The sequence below is a fragment of the Tenrec ecaudatus genome, chromosome 10, assembly GCF_050624435.1.
Source record: "Tenrec ecaudatus isolate mTenEca1 chromosome 10, mTenEca1.hap1, whole genome shotgun sequence".
NCBI classification, from domain to species: domain Eukaryota; kingdom Metazoa; phylum Chordata; class Mammalia; order Afrosoricida; family Tenrecidae; genus Tenrec; species Tenrec ecaudatus.
In genome coordinates this window covers 88457731-88477260 of record NC_134539.1, presented here as the reverse complement: position 1 = coordinate 88477260, position 19530 = coordinate 88457731, and the positions used below count along the sequence as shown (strand labels likewise).

The 19530-nt window shown below is 47.8% G+C and overlaps 2 protein-coding genes across 7 annotated transcripts in view; one reads left to right on the top strand and one right to left on the bottom strand.

Annotated features, from left to right (window-relative positions):
• The window catches only part of DRC3 (dynein regulatory complex subunit 3), a 49852-nt gene extending 43182 nt beyond the window's left edge, over nucleotides 1-6670 (bottom strand). Inside the window, exon 1 of the mRNA XM_075559141.1 lies at nucleotides 6532-6670. The gene's annotated coding sequence lies outside the window, so the exon portion shown is untranslated. The remainder of the gene's footprint in view (nucleotides 1-6531) is intronic.
• A 427-nt stretch (nucleotides 6671-7097) lies between these two features.
• The window catches only part of TOM1L2 (target of myb1 like 2 membrane trafficking protein), a 154154-nt gene continuing 141721 nt past the window's right edge, over nucleotides 7098-19530 (top strand). For all 6 annotated transcript variants that reach the window (XM_075560962.1, XM_075560961.1, XM_075560960.1 and 3 more), the window contains exon 1: nucleotides 7098-7242. In XM_075560962.1, the coding sequence (XP_075417077.1) occupies nucleotides 7191-7242 (52 nt within the window). In that variant the 5' untranslated portion in view covers nucleotides 7098-7190. The remainder of the gene's footprint in view (nucleotides 7243-19530) is intronic.

The following is a 19530-nucleotide window of genomic DNA, read 5'->3' as shown; positions in this document are numbered from 1 at the left end:
TTTGTTTGCTTTTTTGCCATATCTTACACAATCTAACATATCCATTCACATACACTTCTGTTGTTTGATCCCATCGAGTGGATTATACAGTCATCAAGGTATAATCAATCTTCCCCACCCCCCTTCCCGTACCCTCAGGGAACCACTACTCCTGTTACTGTTTCTGAAGGGTTCTCTATCTTGGCTCTCATGTACCGAATGGTCTTAAATATACAAATGAACATTGCAAATATAACATGTTAATGAGGTAAAACAAATAAAAACCATAATAGTAAGGGGGGGGGAATATTAAAGAACTAGAGGACAGTTATGTGGTTCATCAGTGCCACACTGCACCCTGGATTTGTCATCCCTTTCATATGGCCATTCTGAGAGGGACTTTCCAACTATCTCACGGGTGGGTTTTGGGTCTCCAATACATCCTTCCCACCCCTTCACATCTATTTGGTTGCTTGCTTTTGAACTTCTGATACCCCTTCCCATCAACAACTCAAGAACACACGGGCTAGTGTACTTCTTCCATGTAGACTTTGCTGGTTCCCTGATAGATGGCCACTTGTTTAACGACAAGCCTTTAAGACCCCAGATGCTGTATCTTTGAATACCATCAGCTTTCTTCATCACATTTGCTTATGCACCCATTTTGTCTCCAGTGATCGGGTCAGGAAGGTGTCACACAGTGCCACATTAGTATGACAAACCATTCTTGTACTGAGGTAAGAGTTCAGCAGAGGCCCAAAGTCCATCTGCTTCCTTGTTGCATTTGCTCATATGTACCTATATAAACAAATACACAGATGTTTATATATTTGCATATGTGCATATATTCTTCTCCTTCTTTCCTCCTGCCCCACTATCATGTTTACCCTTCGTTCACCTTTCATTAATTCTTCTCCAATACAATTCGATAATCAAACACACCCACAAAGGCTACACCCTCCTCGCCATCAATTTAGAGAACTTACCATTCCCCTGTACCCAACATGCTTGGCTCACCGCTCACCTCCCCCCAACCTCCTTCTCTCCCATGCCCCCAGGAACTTCTGGTCCAGTTTCTGTCTTCGTTAAGATTGCCTATCCTGCCTATTTTGTATAGATAAACAACATGGTGGCTCTATTGATATTTAGCTAATAGTATAGAATGGAAAATACTGCCGAGAAAAAGAAGAAAGTATACATGCATGGCACAGTTTTTCAGACCCAAGTACATGGATTGTTGATTTGTACAGATTAACAATTTAAGTGACTGGACGCTATGTACACAATCAATGAGGGTTGGAGATAGGGCAAAATTTTTGATAATGCTGATTCACAGAACTATTTTTAACAGTTTTATTGACATACAAGTCATACACCGTGGTCTGAATATAACTTCTTCTATTGTTTAGGACCTAGATGGCTAGGGCTCCTCCAAAGGGCCTTGGGACACTGCGGGGGAGATCCCCATTTCATGCCCTGAACCCCCCTGGATGCCAAACCTCAACTTACCCCTTAGCCCCAAAGCCCCAGGGATTGTGCCTACATGGGCCTCCTTCAGTCCCCCTCAGACCTTGGCCCTGCCTCTGGGTGCCCATTCTCACTCATGTCTGGGCTCATTTTTTGCCAGTGGTATTAGATGGAAGCATCTGCTCTTAACACCCTACCCTGCAGGCACTGCAAGCTGCTTGGTGCCAGGGGAGACCGGACCAGGCTGGCATGCATTTTCCCTGAGAAGGGACCAAGTGGGGCTGTGGGCTGAACATGCCAATCAAAGTGGGTTGCTTGACCTGGGAGGCACTGGGGAGCTGTGACTTGACACATGGAAGCAGAGGAAGCAGGGAGAATAAGGCAGATGATCAGAGAGAACCAGGTGAGACCTACTTGACCCAGAAAGAGACAAAAGGCCAGACAGACCGACATAGACAGAGGATGCCTGCTAGCATTCCCAGCTCTCCACCTGAGTTTCCCAATTTCTCACACTGAGTCCTCTTTTCCTTAAGCTAACTCAAGTAAGGTTCTATTGCTGAAGGTTGAAAGGGTTTAAGCCATTGGTTCTCAACCTGTGGGTCCCAACCCCTTTGGGGGTCAAATGACCCTTCCATAGGGTTCGCCCAATTCATAACAGTAGCAAAATGACAGTGATGAAGCATCAACGAAAATAATTGTATGGTTGGGGGGGGGGTCACCACAACACGAGGAACTGTATTAAAAGGTCGAGGCATTAGGAAGGTTGAGAACCACTGGTTTAAGCTGAGATGCAGCTGCCCAAGAAGGGGCGGGGTCTGTGGGACATCAGTTATACTGTGGGCTGGTCCCCACCTGATAATCCAGTCTCTGTCCCTGGGAACCTGGAGCACCTAGCCTTTATTTTTTTTTAAATCATTTTATTGGGGGCTCATACAACTGTTATCACCATCCATACATACATCCATCCATTGTGACAAGCACATTTGTACATTTGTCATCATTTTCAAAACATTTTCTTTCTACTTGAGACCTTGGTATCAGCGCCTCGTTTTTTTCCACTCCCTTCTTCATGAACCCTTGATAAGTTATAAATTATATTTATATATATACATATATATATTTGTCTTATACTGACAGATGTCTCCCTTCACCCACTCACAACACCTTTGGGGAGGACATATGGAAGGGCTGAGCCTTCCATGAAGGTGTTCTCCCCAATTGGTTGACCAGAAATGTTCTCGTGGGGCCTCTAACTTCATCTTCCTCTGAGCTTCGCACTCAGGCTTCTTGGCTCCTCACCTCCTTGCCAGCTTTATCTTCTACTTTGTGGGAGTCCTGGAACCTCTTGTCCTGTTGGTCTGACCTGGGACCCCATCCACTGTCCTTTGCCCTCTCCACGGAGCCTGCGGGCGAGACTCCTGATTTTGGGCATGAGGCACACCTAGTCTTGGAGGGATCCTCTGCCTGGCTGCCCGCTCTCCTGTGCTAAAGCCACTGGTATGCAGCTTGTGCAAATGCTGTGCCCACCATTTGTGGGCAGTGGATGAGGGGCACCACGTTTGCTCAGTATGCCTTCTTCTTTCAATCCTCTTGTGTCCTTTCTTCTGTTGGCCCCAAGAGGAGCCATAACCACCATCTGCTTCTTTCCCTGGGCCTGCCACTCTCCTAAAACTTGGTCCCTTGCCTCCCACTTTCTTCAAGCTCTCAGCACAAACGGGCTCCTCCTCCTGACACGGCCAGATTCATCCCCGCACTGGGTTTCTAGACCATTTCTGAAACAGCTTTCCTGAAGGCCGTCTCTGAGGACATGTTAATGTGGTGCGTTAGACATATGCCATCTGCAAAGTATTTGTGCCTTTTGGGAAGAAAGGTGGTCTACTTGAGGAAATGGAGCTTACTTCTGATTCTAAAACTGGCTGGCGTCTCCTCCCCTGAATTTCACCAAGGCCTTGACAAACTCCGGGCCTGGGAATGTACTTAATACATAATCATTCATTCCCCCCCCACACGCACGTTTACTGAGTAATTACTGTGCACCATGAATAATTTGTACAGATGGTCTTACCACTGTCACACACATGAATCACGTCATCACACCTCGATTGAATGAGAGCCAGGACAAGCTTGTTGGTGCAGCAAAGCAGGAGAGAGTACAGTAGGCACACCTGGCCTGGCCAGAGAAGACAGGGCTGAGCTAGAAAAGGCAAGAAGGAGGAGGGGACTGCGTGGTGGGAGCCTGGAGGGGGAAGAGGAGAATTCCCAGGGATGCTTGACTAGACCCCTGGGAAATTCCTAGGGCTGAATAAGGGCGGTGCCCTGCTCAGAGGCTCCCCCTAGCCACAGTACTGAGAGTGACACTGCTGCTGGAGTGCCCCACAGGTGGGGTTCTTTCGCTGGCCTGGTTAAGAGGAAGGAGGCCAGGAGCCAAGCTTACTCCACAAGCAAGATGTATTAGTGAGAACTACCTTGCCAGGGAGACAGGGCAGGGGAGCAGACTGTGCAGGCCAGTCTTTCTAAACAAGGGAAAAGGAGAGGGGTTTATAAGGGAGCTTAGGTGGAAAGGACATTATATTTATTTATGAACAAAGGTGAGGTCTCAGGGAAGTGGATCTACATGGCTAAGGTTATGGTGGTCATTGGGTGCACATGCAACAGGTGTTCAAAAATGTAGTCCAAGGTAAAGGCTTCTGGGTAGGCTGTCATCACTTATTATGGGATGATGCCCATGAGCCTGGCAAATAGTTTCCTCAGGTTCAAGTGCTGTGCCAGGGTGTTTTTAGCTCTTCAGTTCCGCTGGAGGTCAGGGGTGTCTGGTCTGCTCCTGCTCCGATGACTACTTTAAGCTGGTCACATGGACCAATGGCGCAGAGCAAAAGTGTGGAACTAAAACCCAATTTTTTTTTCTTACAGGGAGAGAAACACACTTGCCGTGGGGAGGGAGAGTGTGTGAGGAAATGGAAAAGATGCAGAGAGTTGTAATTATACCACAGGGTAAAATACTCACTGGATATGCGGTCTGATTGGGCCCATAAGTGTTGGTTTGAGGAAAGGCCTCAGAAATGGGGGTGGAAGAACCCAGCCAGCCTCTTTCCTCATCTGTCTCAGCAAAGATAGTGAGGCTAGATGGCCAGGACACTGAGGAGATGTGCATATGAGAGATCTCTATGAACTCAACATATCTCAGACTAATCAATCCCAGTTTCCAGATAAGAGAGCTGGACCTAGTGAGAAAGGGTAAGGTACATATGCACACTGACACTCCAACTATGTGGCAGAGGTGGGACCCTCTGAGACTTAATTATGACTCAGTTGTACCCAGGACCTTATAGTCTATCATTGTCAAGGTAACACTGATTTCTCACAACTCTCTGGGTCAAGGCAAAGGTGCAGATACAGCGAGACAAAGCTCCCATTCTTTCAAAAGTCTCAGAGCTGCAGACAGAGTGCTTTGCTGTAATTTACTGCCCAACCTAGCTTGTCTGTAGACAGAGTTGTTGGTGATGTGATGTGAGCATTTTAAAAAGTAAGGCACTAGCATGTGCATACACACACACACACACACATACACACACAAACTGGGTGATTTTAGACCTTAAGACTCCATTTTAAATTAAATTATGATTTTCAGTTTTTCTTTTCTTTCTTTCTTTCTTTCTTTATTTTTTTCCCGCCACCCATAGTTTTTCTTTTCTAAAAGAAACCATTAGGCATTTTTTGAAACCATTAGGCATTTTTTGGGGTGGGGGCAGGGAGCATGTGTCAAAATGTTACTATTCAAAAAACAAAGAAGAGTTAGGATTTCGAATTCCTAGATAAAGAATTGCATGGTGTTTGTTAAAATGTTTAACAGTTGGCCCCAGAGAAGGTGGTGTAGTCAGCAGGAGGTTAGGAAATAGGACTAATAATGCTCAATGATGTTTAAAAAGATAACTTCATAGCCAAGAAAGGTATATATTATCAAATCTTTGTTCCTTATCCTAATCACAATTAAATTCTCACTGGTTGGGAGTATTTTTCCTAGTATTTCTGTTAAGTTTTATTGGGAAATTTGTAACTAAATTGAAAGGCTGGCTGCAAATGTGAAAGTCGATTGTAGTGCAGAACACAGAGCTTCAACGTGTGAAAATAAAGGTTGCTGTCTGATTCTTCTAACTTGCTCCTCACAACCGCTAAGCCAGATGGGCAATATTTACACTTCAAAGGCTTCAGGTTTAACCTTCGATCCTCTTAACCAAATCATCACTTTGACATTTCAAGGACCTGACTATATTCACAAAAGGGAGTCCCAGTGGTGTAGTGGGTAAAATGTCGAGCTGCTGCTAATCTCAAGGTCAGCAGTTCAAATCCATCCGTTGCTCTGTGGGATGAAAATGAGACTGTATCCTCCTGGAAAGGTTTACAGCCCCAGAAACCCAAAGGGGACAGTTCTGCTTTGTCCTATAGATTTGCAATCGAAGCCATCGAGTTTGGTTTTTGGACATTCACAAAATAAGAGCTCGTGACACATGCAACCCAGGAGCAGGAATGGGAAGAGTGATACCAGATGGGTAGGGAGAAATGAGGGTGTGGGGGGCGTGGAAGGGGGAGCCGATCATAATGATCGACACACAACCACTACACCCCTCCAGGGGGTAAGAATAACGGAAACCATTGGGGAAGGGAGACAGTGGTCGTTGTGAGATATGAAAATAATAATTTATTATCTATGAAGGGGTCATGGAGGGGGGAGGGGGGGAAGAAACTGATACCATGGGCTCAATAGAAAGTAATTGTCTAGAAAAGAATGATGGCAACATATGTACAAATATTGCTGATACAATTTAAGTATGGATTGTAATAAGAATTGTAAGATCCCTCAATGAAATGATCAAATGTTTACACTATTTAGGGCTGCCTCAGTCCAACTTTATCAGGATAGAGTAGTTGATGTTAGGCTAGGCATTGATGTTAAGACAGTTTGCAGCTTGACTGTAAAATCTCCCTCCTTTCCCGACCTGTCTGCACATGCCGAGTAAGAAATGTAAGAACGGGGACTCCGTTTTGCCCCTTCCAGACCTCTCGGAGCTGCAGTTTCCCGGGGTTTACCTTCCCAGTCGCAGGTTCCGAGGCTGACTCCACGCAGCAGCTGCAACGCCTGGTTGCTAGGGGGACCAAGAACAGTCACTTCGTTACTAAGGGGAAGTAACAAAGTAGACATCCTAGGTGAAAGTTGATGCGTCACGTGACTACATTTCTAGGCGGGCAAATGTTCCTCACACCAACCAGCTGCAGAGAAAACAAACGTCTCTCCAATCAGCACTTTCTAGGGGCGGGACTCTTCCTAGGTCCGCCTCTCCCCGCCCCCTATTTTGGTGTTTGGCTCCTCTCTTGTCCAATAATAATAAGGATCCTCCAGAGTGACACATTTATGGGTAAATCAAAATGCAGAGCCCCGCTTTCGGAGGCGGGCAAACGGAAAATGTACGAAACGCCTGACGGGGACTCCAGTGACCCACTCCCTCCCTGCCCCAATCGCACGCCGCGGGGTAGGTGGGGCTTCACTGAGGTCGTAGGCCCAATCGGAAGAGGTCTGCGCAGCCTCTGTCCAATAGGGAAGCGGTAAGGGGGCGGGCCCGAGGGCCGGGCGCTCGGCGTTCCTGAGGGTGGGGCGGGGGCAAGTGTCAGTCAGGTCGGAGCGCGCTTAGCGGACAGCGGAGGCCTCGACAGCGGACCGGGTTCGGGTGGCTCCCGGCTGTCTGCCCACGATGGAGTTCCTCCTGGGGAACCCGTTCAGTACCCCGGTGGGGCAGTGCCTCGGTAAGGCCGCGCGTTGGGGCGGGAGTGGCCGGGCCCGCGGCCTTTGCCCGGCGCCGGTGCCACCTTGCAGCGGACCGGGCATCCTGGCTGGCGGACCTGGCGCCGGGGAACGCTGCAGGCAGCGCTCTTGAGATCCAACTCGGCCTCGGGATGCTCCGCGCTTCCCTACTCGTCAGGCCCAGCCCTCCCACTGCCGCTGCCAATTGCTCGTCTGCTCTCCGCCTCCCCCATTGGGAGGTGCCACTGGGAGCACCCGGTCCAACCCACAGCCTCAACGCCACTGCCCCCGAGACCCAGTTCTCCCCTGCCCCGATGGGGTGTCACCGCGAGGACACACCCGCCCCCCACGCCTTCTCCCTCCTTGCTCCCCTGCTCCAGTTTGGGCATCCCTCCCCGAGGATGCCACTGCTCTGAGACTTGCTAGGTTTGAGCTGCGGCTCAGCTCGCTTGTGAGAGGTAGGGAGCCCCGGGGGTGATTGTTCTGGCAGGGGACAGCATGCCTGCAGTGCGTCCCAGGCGAGAAGGAAGCCGGTGTCATTTAATGATAAGAGCCGGGACTCTCCGATGACCTTGTGCAGTCGCTGCCCCTTCTGCTTTAGGTGTCCCTGCCTGTCAGATGAGGTGTTGGGAGGGAAATGTGGTAGGCCCCTTCTGGTGCTAAAGTTTTTCTATTCTGAGTGGTTCTCTATACATGGACAATTGCTCTCCGCTGTATGAAATTTGCCAACACTAAAATCGTTGGGTAGCATTGTGGAGTTAATTCGGAAATGGTGCTCTGGGACCTGGAAAAGGGGACACCGAATCCTGGGTAAGGGAAGCTCAAGGCATAGGTGAAGGAGCACCCAGGTGACCTGAGTGTGAGCTTCCCTTACCCAAATAGCAACTTTCCCCATCACCTAAGGCAGGAGCTTATGCTATGTAATCAGTCAAGATTGTTGATTAGTATCTTTTCAAACTGGGTACTTTCTAGTTGGTAGAAGGAAGAGTAAAACATCTTTTATGAGCAGGGAGCTTTTTGATGTCTTTATGCGCCTGACTGGTGTGGGCTGAAAGAGAGGCTTGGTGGCACAGGGGTAAAGCGTTCAGGTGCTCACTGAAAGGGTGAAGCATCACTCCAGGAAGGAGAGAGCTGGCAGTCCAGGTCTGTAAAGAGGGCCACCTTGGAAACCCTGTGAAACAGTTCTCTGAGCTACAGGGTCCTATGAGCTGGAATTGACTGGAAAGCAGTGGGTTCGCTTTTTCAGTTTGGGTGTAATTTGTTTTGCTTACAAGTTTCCTGCTCACTTTTCAGGTTTTGGTGGGACCTGTGGAACATAGAGTCCTCGCCTATTGGTTATTTGGCATGTGGGAGCCTCGCTTCCTTTTCTAGTGAAGGGTTTTGTCTAAAGGATGGCAGACACCAGGCCCTGGAAGGGTCTCTCCCCAACTTTCAGGCCTCTGACCCTGACCCCTTGCTCTTACTGAGAGCCTCCCTGTAGTCTCACTCACCTTTCTTCTCTCCTTGCCTTTCTCACTTTTCTCAGGGGCTCTTGCACTGCAGCGGACTCTACAAACGCATTGCTCCATTGGGTGCTGAATTCTAGCTCGTTAATGGAAGGAGCAAGTAAACTTAGGGGATTTTTAATTTTCTCTTTTTTCTCCTTTATAATGGGAAGTTCAACATCTTTGAAATGGCAAAGTTTACTGAGAATTTGGCTATTCAGACTTTTGACCAAATATTTTTTCGAACCTTCATAACTATGTCAGGAGCCCTTGTGGTGCTGTTGGGTAGGTGCTGGACTAATAATACCTTTTAGGTTGATAGCTCAAAACCACCAGCTGCTCCGTAGGAGAAAAATAAAGCTGCCTGCTTCTGTAAATATTTACAGCCTCAGAAACCCTATACAGGGTTGCTATGAATCAGAATCGATTATAAGGCAGTGGGTATGACTAATATGATAAATCCGTTTAAACACAAAGTGGGAATTTTCACATAAATCCCAATGTGAATCTATTCTAAACTTTTAATAGTCTCTGCTTTCTGTTACATTGAGGTCTCTGTTGGTTTTGTATGGCCACTGTTGATAGATCTTGCTTGGTGTCTGTCCTCGCCTTCTACAGGGAAACTGGGATGAGAGGAAAATGAAGGTAGTAATGGGATTAATGATTATCTGGACACATGAGAAAAGGAGGGGAAAATGGGAAATCAAGGTGTCAAAGAAGGGGTAAAAAAGTTCCCAAGCTGATTGTGACAACACTTCTTGATATGATTGAACTATTGAATTGTATGATACAGTAATTAGAACTCAATTAAAAAAATAATAGAGTTAGAAATTAGAATGTGAAAAAAGGCCACTAAGTGTTGGGATCAACTTGATAGCAGCGGAGTTTCGTTTATTTTAATTTGGGGTGGGGCACACAGAAATAAAGTAGAAACGGCAAAGTAAGAACTGCAGCACTAGCTTGCACAGAGCAACTCCACAGCCGTCGCTTGCTTCAGCCAAGCTGCTCTGTACAGCACGTTTTACGTGGGAACAGTGTCTGACCTGTACTGCACACATAGGGAGGAGGAAAAGCGCACCAGCCTAGACTGATTCCTATGAGACTGAGGTCAGGTGTGCCTTTACCCTTCCAGCTTTTCACCAATTTTCACATGACGTTTCCTACCTCTGCTGGGTTCCATAATTTATTGCAATGGCCACATATAACTCACAGACAGGATCAGGAAGGCTCAATTTTTCAATCAGGACAATCTCTCCTCCACCATACCTGTAGACCCAGCTCTCTCCAACCCTCAGTCTGGTCCCCACCCGGAGTGGGCAAGTGTCAGAAAGCTCTTTTAGCTCTGCAGTTAAGTGCGCAGAAACACCCTGCTCCACCAGCAACTCCTACCCAAAGGCATTCAGCTTTCTCACTCTGTGGGTCCCGAAGCTCAACATGCCTTCTCTCGCCAGTCACTGCTTCTGCTGCCTCTCCTGTGGCTGCGGCTGCTGCTGCTGCTGCTGCTTGATATCTCTCGCCATCTCCAGTGTCGCAGTCCTCTGTCTCCTGGATTGATGAGGTGCAGCACAAGGACCTTGGGTCTAAAGTGTGCTCTTCTCTTCACTCCTGGCTCTTCTTTCTTGATGGTGAAACCCTCTCTCCCCTTTCCCTCTGGGATGGCTTATTTTAAGCCTAGCAGGAAAGCAGAACTAACCAATTCTTGTTAGGTTTCCATATATTTTATTTGCATGGTCTCACTCTACAAGGGAGCCATGTACCTTATTTGCATTAGTGGCAAGCTATGCAACCCCTTGGCGGGCCACAAGCACCTCACATTTGCATTGCGCTCCGTATGCTAACAATCCTTTGGTGGAAGTTACAACTATAACCAGAAGGGTCGTGACAAGTAATTCACCACACAGTGCCTCCCCACTTTACAGAAGAGGACTGAGGCCCAGAGAAGGGCAGTGCCCTGCTGAAGACTGCTCAGCTGGTAAGGGGGAACGCTGGGATTCCTACTTGGTCCCTGCATTCAAAGGAGCAAAATCCCTAAGGGAAGGCCATCGACAGTCAAGGACTCAGTCGAGTGTGAAATTGCAAGTCGTGTGGCGTTCAGAAGTATTCAGAAGAGATGTGGCTTCTTCCAGTCCAAGGGCCATGAGTGGTGCATGGGGATTTCACAGGCAGAGGGAGAAGGATCCTTTATGCCTGGGACAGGTGGGTGCCAGTCTCAGTAGAGTAGAGGGGGCTGGGGCATCGAGGCGGTAGGGCTGGGGTCACAGACAGCCCTGTTCTTAATGGGGAGCATCAAAAGCTGTATTCTTTCAATGGGTTGAAGTTTTAGTCTCTCTGGGTTTCATTTCCATCAGTGGAAGAGTAACACTGTCCTAATTAAAAAGCAATAGCTATGTAGAGACGCATACTAAATAATTCCAATACATTGGTTCAATTCAGTAAGCATCTGTGAGAGCTTCGTGGGGCCGGGCCTGGTCTGCAAGAGCTGCACGGGATGGTACTTTGGTAGTGGGAGCACACTCCCCGAAGGTGTCGTTGCACTGGAGAGTTAGGGCTACCTAGTGTGAGTGGGTGTTAGAGTATTTACTCCTCCCACCCCCCTGCCTGCGCCTCAGTGTTTACAGTCATGCTGTTGGGTCAAATACTGGATCTTCCCCTCTTGAGCTAGCAATTGAGATTCCAGTCTGACACCTAAGTGTCCATGTTGAATGTTCCTGCATCCCTCCCGCATTCTGGCAAAGGATTCTTGCATCCAGTGGATGAAAGGCGAGAGAGAAATGATGTGTGAAGGTAGGAAGTGCGGGGGAGAAGAAGACCATTTTATTTCTGGATTCTTGTTTCTGAGAGAAGTTTCAAAACGTTGCTGTCTTAATCTCAACCCTTCACAACTGCTCCAGGTTGGATGTCATACATCAGGGGTGCCTTGTACCGGGTCCCTGCTTCTTTGCAAGTGTTTGCAGTTCACAGTGGCTGGGAAAGTACTTCAGGTAATCCCTTTCCAGGAGCAAACTGTAGATTCAAGATCAGTGAGTAGTTAATTTCCATCATACTCCAAACCAAACCAAACTCACTGCAACCTAGTGAATTCTGATTCATAGTGACCTTATCGGACAGAGTAGAACTGCCCTGGTGGGTCTCTGAGACTGTAATTTTTTAAGGGAATGTAAAGCCTCATCTTTCTCCTGCAGAGCAGCGAGTGGTTTCAAACTGCTGACCTTGTAGTTAGCAGCCTAATAGGTAACCCACTCTGCCACTAGGGTTCTTCTCAGACCAATCTAGTGAAGGGAAGAAAGCAGTCATTTCCTCTATCCACAGTTTCATCGAATGAACCCGTGAGACATAGATACTCTGTTGCAGATTTTGTGTCTGTAGATACCTTGGTGCTATTCTACCAGAGGACACTCACTGATGGGCCTTGTTATCTGACATTTTGCATTCATGACCATAGTAAACAATCTGACTGCTGTGCCCTCTAACAGTGTACGCCTGGCAACAAGGAGTGGTGAGACGGGAGGTGAGAGAGTGGTGCTGCCTGTTGTGGTTGAGGTTTGTGTCAACTTGGGTGGGCCGTGATTCTCAGGGATTTGATAGTTATACAGTGATGTAATTTGGCACTTATGTAATGATGTAGTCATCATTGATTCTGTGATCTGTTGTGGTCATCCTCCATTTTTGCATTAACTGTGGGCTTGGGAACTTAGCCCTACCAGTCACTGAAGAATGGGTTATTTCTTAATGCCCGGGGAATACTAGGTGTGTAAGTCTAGCCTGGATGTTTGGACCCAGAATAAGTCATCCTCAGATTCCCATCTCATCGTGACCTTAAATGGAGTGGAACGGCCCCTGTGGGTTTCTGAGACTGGGACTCTATGGGAGTGGAAAACGACTTTCTTCCATTGAGTGGCTGGTGGTTTCAATCTGCTGACCTTGCAGTTAGGAGCCCAATCCATAGCTTGATGGCAGTGAGTTTGGTGTTTGAATTATAGATTCCCATGACAATGGTCAACTCCCAAAGCCCTTTGCTTCTATTATTTTATGTATTTTCACCACCACAGGAGATGCACAGGAAGAAAAGTAAAAGCAGCTACTATTTGCAAACCCTGCACGTGGGATCTCAGGTCATAATATTTAATTGTTCTCCATGTATATAAGGACATTGGGGTCTGTCTTATTATGTAGTGCTGTTATAGCAGAAATACCACCAACACATGGCTTTCAAAAACAGAAATGTATTCTCTCTCAGTTCAGAAGGCTAGAAGTGCAAATTCAAAGTGCTAATTTTCTCTGTTCCTCAGCTCTGGGGAAAGGACCTTGTCTCCTTCCAGAATCCATGGGATTTCCTGGAGCTTTCCAGGTGTCTTGGCAGCAATATTCCCTGGGGTCTAGGAGTTTCTCTGTGTAGGGATCCTTGGATGCATTCCACTTCTAGTACTTCTTTTTTCATGGTGGGAGATCCCTCTGATCTCTGCTAGTTTCTCTCTCCTTTCATCTCTCATCTCACATCAGATTACAGTATAGGGACATTGCTGTGTAGCTTTCCCGTTGTGTCATTGCCTAACTGCCAAGCCATTGAGCATTATGGCCTAGCCAAGTTAGCACACGTTTGGGGGACACCAATCAATCTATGACAGGCTCTGAGAAGTTGAACGACTTGTACAAGGTCAATGACAGAGTTAAGCTGGGAATGCTCCTTGTGCTCCGTCACGTTACTTCTTCCTTTACAGATCCCTGATTCAGGATCACTAGAAGCACCTGGAAGGCTTGGTAAAGCGCAGAGGATCAGGCCTTAGCCCAGAGTGCATTGGGATGTAGAGGCAGCTAGGACTGCACAGTTTCACAGATTTCCAAGTGATGTTGATTTTCTTGGAGACAAACCACAAATGTGATTCCTTAGAATGCATTCATTCACTGACTCGATATGGACTGTTCTTATATACACCATGAAGCCTTTACCAGGACGTTTAGTCAAGCGAAGGAGTCCTTGTGTTGCTGTGGGATAAGGACTGGACGGTTAACCGTAAGACCAGCGGTTCATACCCACCAGCCTCCCTGTAGGCGAAAGATGAGGCTGTACTCCAATAGATGTAGCGGCTGACAAATCTAAAGGGGCATTCTGCTTTGTCCTGTATGGGGCCGTGGTGAGTTGGGATCAATTTGATGACTGGGTTTTTTTTACGTCTTTGGCATATAAGGCAAGCACCTAAGTCCGACGAGGTAGATAGCAGTGCCTGCCACAGGTTGGACAGGTGAAGGCAGTAAGACACAGAAGCAGGGGAAGAGTCACCTCCAGTCGTCATTGTTGTGATCACACAGCACAGAATGAAGTGCAATCTGGGGCTGTGCCGTCTACACGCAGCTGGTTGTGGATTGGACTGTCGGATTTCTGGAAGTAGATTGCCAGGGCTTTTTTCCTGGTGACATCTTAGTCTGGAGCTCCAGTGAAGCCTGTTCACATCACAGCTCTACTGCCAACAGGGTGGTGGCTATGCATGAGGTGTGTTGGCCAGAATTCAACTGGGTCTCTCACTGGAAGGCAGGGATGCTCTCAAGTAACCACTATTCCCCACCCCCCAGTAGTCATCATGATGGCTGAAGGTGTTTACGTTCAGTATTGCATTGCTATGTGCCAGAGACTGTAGTTATTCTTTTACTTGTCTTGCTATTGCTTAAGCCTTGAACAACGCTGGGCACCAGGGACACGTACCATCATTTTGTCGATGGAGACACGGAGACAATGAGCAGCTACGTAACCCACCTGGGGTCACAGACCTGACTCAGAACGTAGGTCCTCTATGCTGTGCCACTCTCCACGAAGGAGAAGGGCGAAAGAGCACCGTGGGAAGGAAGCAGGCAAGAACAAATGACATCTCTAAGGAGGTGGGCAGTCTTGAGACACAGGTAGGATTTGGTAGAAATGGAAAAGGAGGCTTAACTCCTCCAATGTTAGCCCTGGCCTGGCACAGACAATAGTGTGAGCCAAGGCTGTGTGTTGACAGGCAGGTAGAAGTAATAGAAATTGGTGTTAGCAGCTGAGAGGAGGGGAGCTGAGAGAATAGAACCGTAAGGTAAGAGCTGATTACAGAGGGCTTCAAATGTGACCCAAACAAGTGGCACTCTTGCACTGGTGGCACCGGGGGCCATAAAGCTGTCTAAGAATGGGCGTGGCTTGGATGTCAGGTACTCCCCCCTCCCCCCCCCCCCCCCCCCCCCGAGTGACTGTGCTACACAGTTACCAAAAGGAACTGGGGTCCTACAAGGAAGTTCACCACGCTAAGTTAACGCCCCCATGTCAGGGTCAGGGGGTGTTGGGGGTAGGGTTGCTTTTGTAAGCTTCAGTTAGGGCAGCTCTGAGGTCGTGGAGATGGGGAGCTGCCAGCAGGCTGATGGAACACTATGAAGAACTCTAGGGTTATGCGCATATTTGTCCTTAACTGCCTGACAGGGAGGGCTGTGACAGGCACATGGCAGGGCAGGCGCGCCCTGTCTCACTCTGCTTCCCGTGGACAAGACCAGTGGTGAAACATTTGCAGGACTTTTCTGGAAGAGTGCCACTGGTGCAGAGGCAGGCGGTCTGAAATACTGAAAGTTTATATGACTTGTGTTTCTTAAAAGGCAACGTACCCTAGAAGAAAATATGGAAAAATACAAAGAACCAAACCACCATAGTTTGCTTTCTTACAAACTGATTGTGTTTATTCTTTTCACTTAATGGAGTGCTTATATATCGAAGCTCCGCTTTCCCATGCCTGCGATGTAGTAGACACGGTGGCAGAGCTATTAGCATATTTCTATGTAGTACACTTTCCTTTTTCTTTACCTTGGGGTGTTAACTAAGGAAAGGGGAATGAGAAATGCCCAGGAAATGCTCAGTTAGGGTTGTGTTTCTCTTGGCCTCACAGACAAATCACCCAGTATTTTGGGGTTAACCTAGAAGTAGTCTGAAAAGGGGGACTCATGTTAGGGCACTTTCTTTTCCCCAGCTTGTTGTGGGTGGAGATAGGCCTTTAAAAAATCAGTCCCAGACTTGGTGCCTATTTCAGTGCTCCTTCTAGCTTCTCTGGCCTAGAAGATTCTCTTTGATCTTCTCCCCGCAATCATCAACTCTGCTGTCCATTACCCTGCCTTTCTCCCCCAGATAGCCTTCCTTCTCAGATGCCCTATTTCGGGATGAGTCTCTTCTCTGCACTCACAGTGCTTGTTATCCATACCACTCTTAGCCACACCTTTCAACTGGTATTTCTCTCACCTAGAAGCTGTTGTTTTTGTTAGCTGCCTTCACCCCACCCCACGGAAGGACACATGCTGATTCCCTGCGGCACCGGGCAATGAAAAACTGCCTGGTCCTGAGCCATCCCGTAATTGGCTGTGGGTCAGATCTTTGAGTTCCATACGGTTTTCATCTTTTCTTTAGAAAAAGCGAACAAACAAACCAAAAACTGTTTGGGTGAAAGTTTGTGGAGCCAATTGGTGTCCCATTCCATGAAGTTTTCACTGGCTGATTTTGAAAGTCGATGTCAGGCCTTTCTTCCACCTGTGAGCCAGGGACAATGGTATTACCTAAAGGTGCCCTGGTGGTGTAATGGGTTATGCATTGGGCTGCTAACAGCGAGGTTAGTCTTTCAGAATCACCAGTCGCTCTGCGGGAGAAAGAGAGGGCTTTCTACTCCTGTAAAGAGTTACAGTCTCGGAAACCCACAGGGGAGTTCTACCCTGCCCCACAGGGTCACTGTGAGTCAGAACTGACTCACTAGGGGTGAGTTCCAGGTTTTTGTAAGGATGAAGTGGGATGGTATGGTGTAAAGTCTAGGGCAGTGTCCGGCACTCAGCAAACTCGGTACTCAGAACTGCTGGTTCCTTTCTTTCTGTGGGTGCTGTTGGCTGCTGTCATCTGTCTCACCATGCATCACCTCCAGGCTAGAACTAGGGGCTCTTTGAGGACAGGGCATAGACTCTGTTTCCTGGTGACCTGCACAGCATGTGGTCCAGCGTTCGTTCTCTGCAGTTACTCGCCTCCTAGAGTCCCTGAGATCAATTGTATTTTTTAGTACTTTTCAAAGCTGAAAAAGCAGCCATAGTTTACTGAACACTCACCATGTTTCAGGTACATTGCTAAGTGCTTTATACATTTTAATTTTCTTAGTAATTTTTTCCCCTCTCAGAACAGCTCCATTAAGTCAAATGTCATCTGGCATCATCTCCACTTTACAAGGGAGAAAAGGAAGCTTAGGAGAGCTATGAAATGTACTCAAGGGTCCCTGCCTCACATAGGCTGAGGTCTGATCTACATTCATGAGTCAGGCCCCAGACCTTTTGACAGCAAGCAAGAGATTTCCATTCGACCGGAATGTGCCCTAGCTGATTCTGTATACATAGCACAGGCCTTTGGAATCTTGCAGCACAAACTTGACCTCATTGTACTTTCTTTGTTCTCTTTGTTAGCACTTTTGGTTTTGGAATCAGCCCCTTCCTCCCTCCGACTGCCCTGTGGGGGGTCTACCAAGTGTGCTGATCTCAGGTTCCTAACCTGTAAACCAGGGACAAGAATACTTGCCCTGCCATGTCTCACAGACTTTTGTGAGAATCAAGGGAGACTGTATGAGGTCTTATAGTTCTTTTTAGATGAAAGGTGCTTTAGGTACTTGTTTCTGTTTGCTCTGATTTTTCAGCAGTCTACCACGGTACCTTAATAGCAGTTCACAAAGACAGTGCTCTGCATCCTACTGTGGTGATAGCAAGTGGGGCTTAAACGCTTGTGAGCAGCTATCCATGGTGCACCTTTTGTTCTCTGCCCATTGAGAGGAAAGAAGCGTGATTAAAATAGAAAGACACTTGGAAACATTGAGTCCAATGAGTAATGGACCATGCAAGCATCAGTCTCCACTACCCTGAGACCAGAAGAACTAGGCTGTGCCCGGCTACCACTGCCTACAGCTCTGAACAGGATCACATTAGAAAGTCCTGATAGAGAGAGAGGGAGAACAGTGCGGAGCAGAACTCAGAATCATTAAATCAAGCCTACTGGTCACAGACTGGTGGAGCTCCAAGACTCTGGCCCTTCGTCACCCTCAGATGGGGAGCTGAACTCACCCCTGCATTTAGGAATCAACACAGTACTTGAGGTCAAAGGGGTAGAGAGCTGGACAAGGAGGAGGAAACAGAGGAGAGGGAGCGGAGTGCTGGTTCACAGAGGGCACCGCAGTGGACGCGTCGAAATGAAGTGTGTGTGCACTGTTGGATGTAAAACTGACGGTCTGCTCTGTAAACCTTCACGTAATCACAATAATGTTTCATAGAGAAGTAAAACAGTGCCTTAAAGGCTTGTACTAAAGATGTTAACAGTACCATGCCGTGTGACCTTGCACCTGGCATAGGGTTAAGTCCTTCACTGAACCATTCCCTTTCATCAACACTAGTCCTGTGAGGTAGGTCCTATCGCTCACAGTTTATAAACTAGAAAAACGGAGGCTGGCGTAACATACCCAGAATCTTGGGGTTAATAAGTAGCAGAGCAGGGACAGAGCCCAGATCTGTGCTCCTACCCACTGCATTGTGGAGCTTATGCATACCGAAGGCAGCTGGGGGCTGGAAGTCAGGTCCACCTGGATCTGCTTTAGTATTGTAATCGACTCACCCGGTTTCAGTAGTTCAGTGTACCCTAGTGTCATGCAGTGTATGTGTGTCCTCTGCAGCCCAGAAGGTTTCTGAGCATTCCTTCAAGGGATGTGCTGTCTGAGGCCTGCAGGGAGGCCCCTCTAAGAAGCAGGCCTGTGTATTTTACGTTGTCTTTGCATGTGCTTTGGAATTACAGTGCTGGTTGGTGGAAGAGGGGGGTTTAAACAGATGATAAGTTGTCTAACTGAGCAACTTCGTTTCAGCCATTAGCCAGCTGCTCTTTTAATCATTCATGAAGCGCCAGCCTGGTAGACTGGGAGGCATGTCAGATATCCTGTTTCAGGTTTTTGGTTTAAGATTGAGCATAATGAAGAGAGACTGGATCTTTCATTTAGGAGAATTGGGCCGCAAGTCTTTGCAAGCAGGGATCACGGACAGGGCCCAGTCATGGGGCTCCGCTGCTCTCTGCTGCTGTTCCTCTCAGGGACATTGTAACGAGCTCTGGCACATCCTTACTCACAGTCGTACGTGAAGCCGGCAAAGTGATAGTGCTTGGAGTCCGAAGGCTGGATTTGATAGTGGTCCAGACAGTGATGGCCCCTTGTGTCAACCCTGGAAATAGTTAAGCCAGCAATTTTTAAGAAATCAAACAACTTGATCTAGAAGGGATTTTTAGTGGCATGTGATCCAACCTCTTTGTTTTTATCGGTGGGAAAACTGAGACCGAGATAGTCCAGGATGCACCAAGGTCAACAACAAGGCTGAGGGAAGACGCCCCTTAATGATTCGAAGCGTCTTCAGCTTCTTCTCTCCTGGCTTCTAGCAATGCCCTTGGATAGTTGCTTATGGGCATGATCCAAGAAAGATAATAGCAGTCTGCCCCCTTTCAACATAGAGGTAGTCTTGACTCAGCTTTATGAAAGGCAACTCCATTTTATGGTTTGAAAGTGAATTTCTTGATTGAGACCAGCTTGGTGGTCGTGGTGTTCGGTGCTGTCAGGTTAGGTCTGACTCACGTGATCCTGTGTGCCGCAGACTGGAGCACTGCCTAGTCTTGGGCCATGCTCACCAATGTTCTATTTGAGCCCATCCATTGTTGCAGCTGCTGAATCAATCCGTTTTTTACCAACAACGATGTCCTTTTTCAGGGACCAGTGTCTTCTGGAGCCCTGGCGGTGCAGTGGTTACATGTTGGGCTGC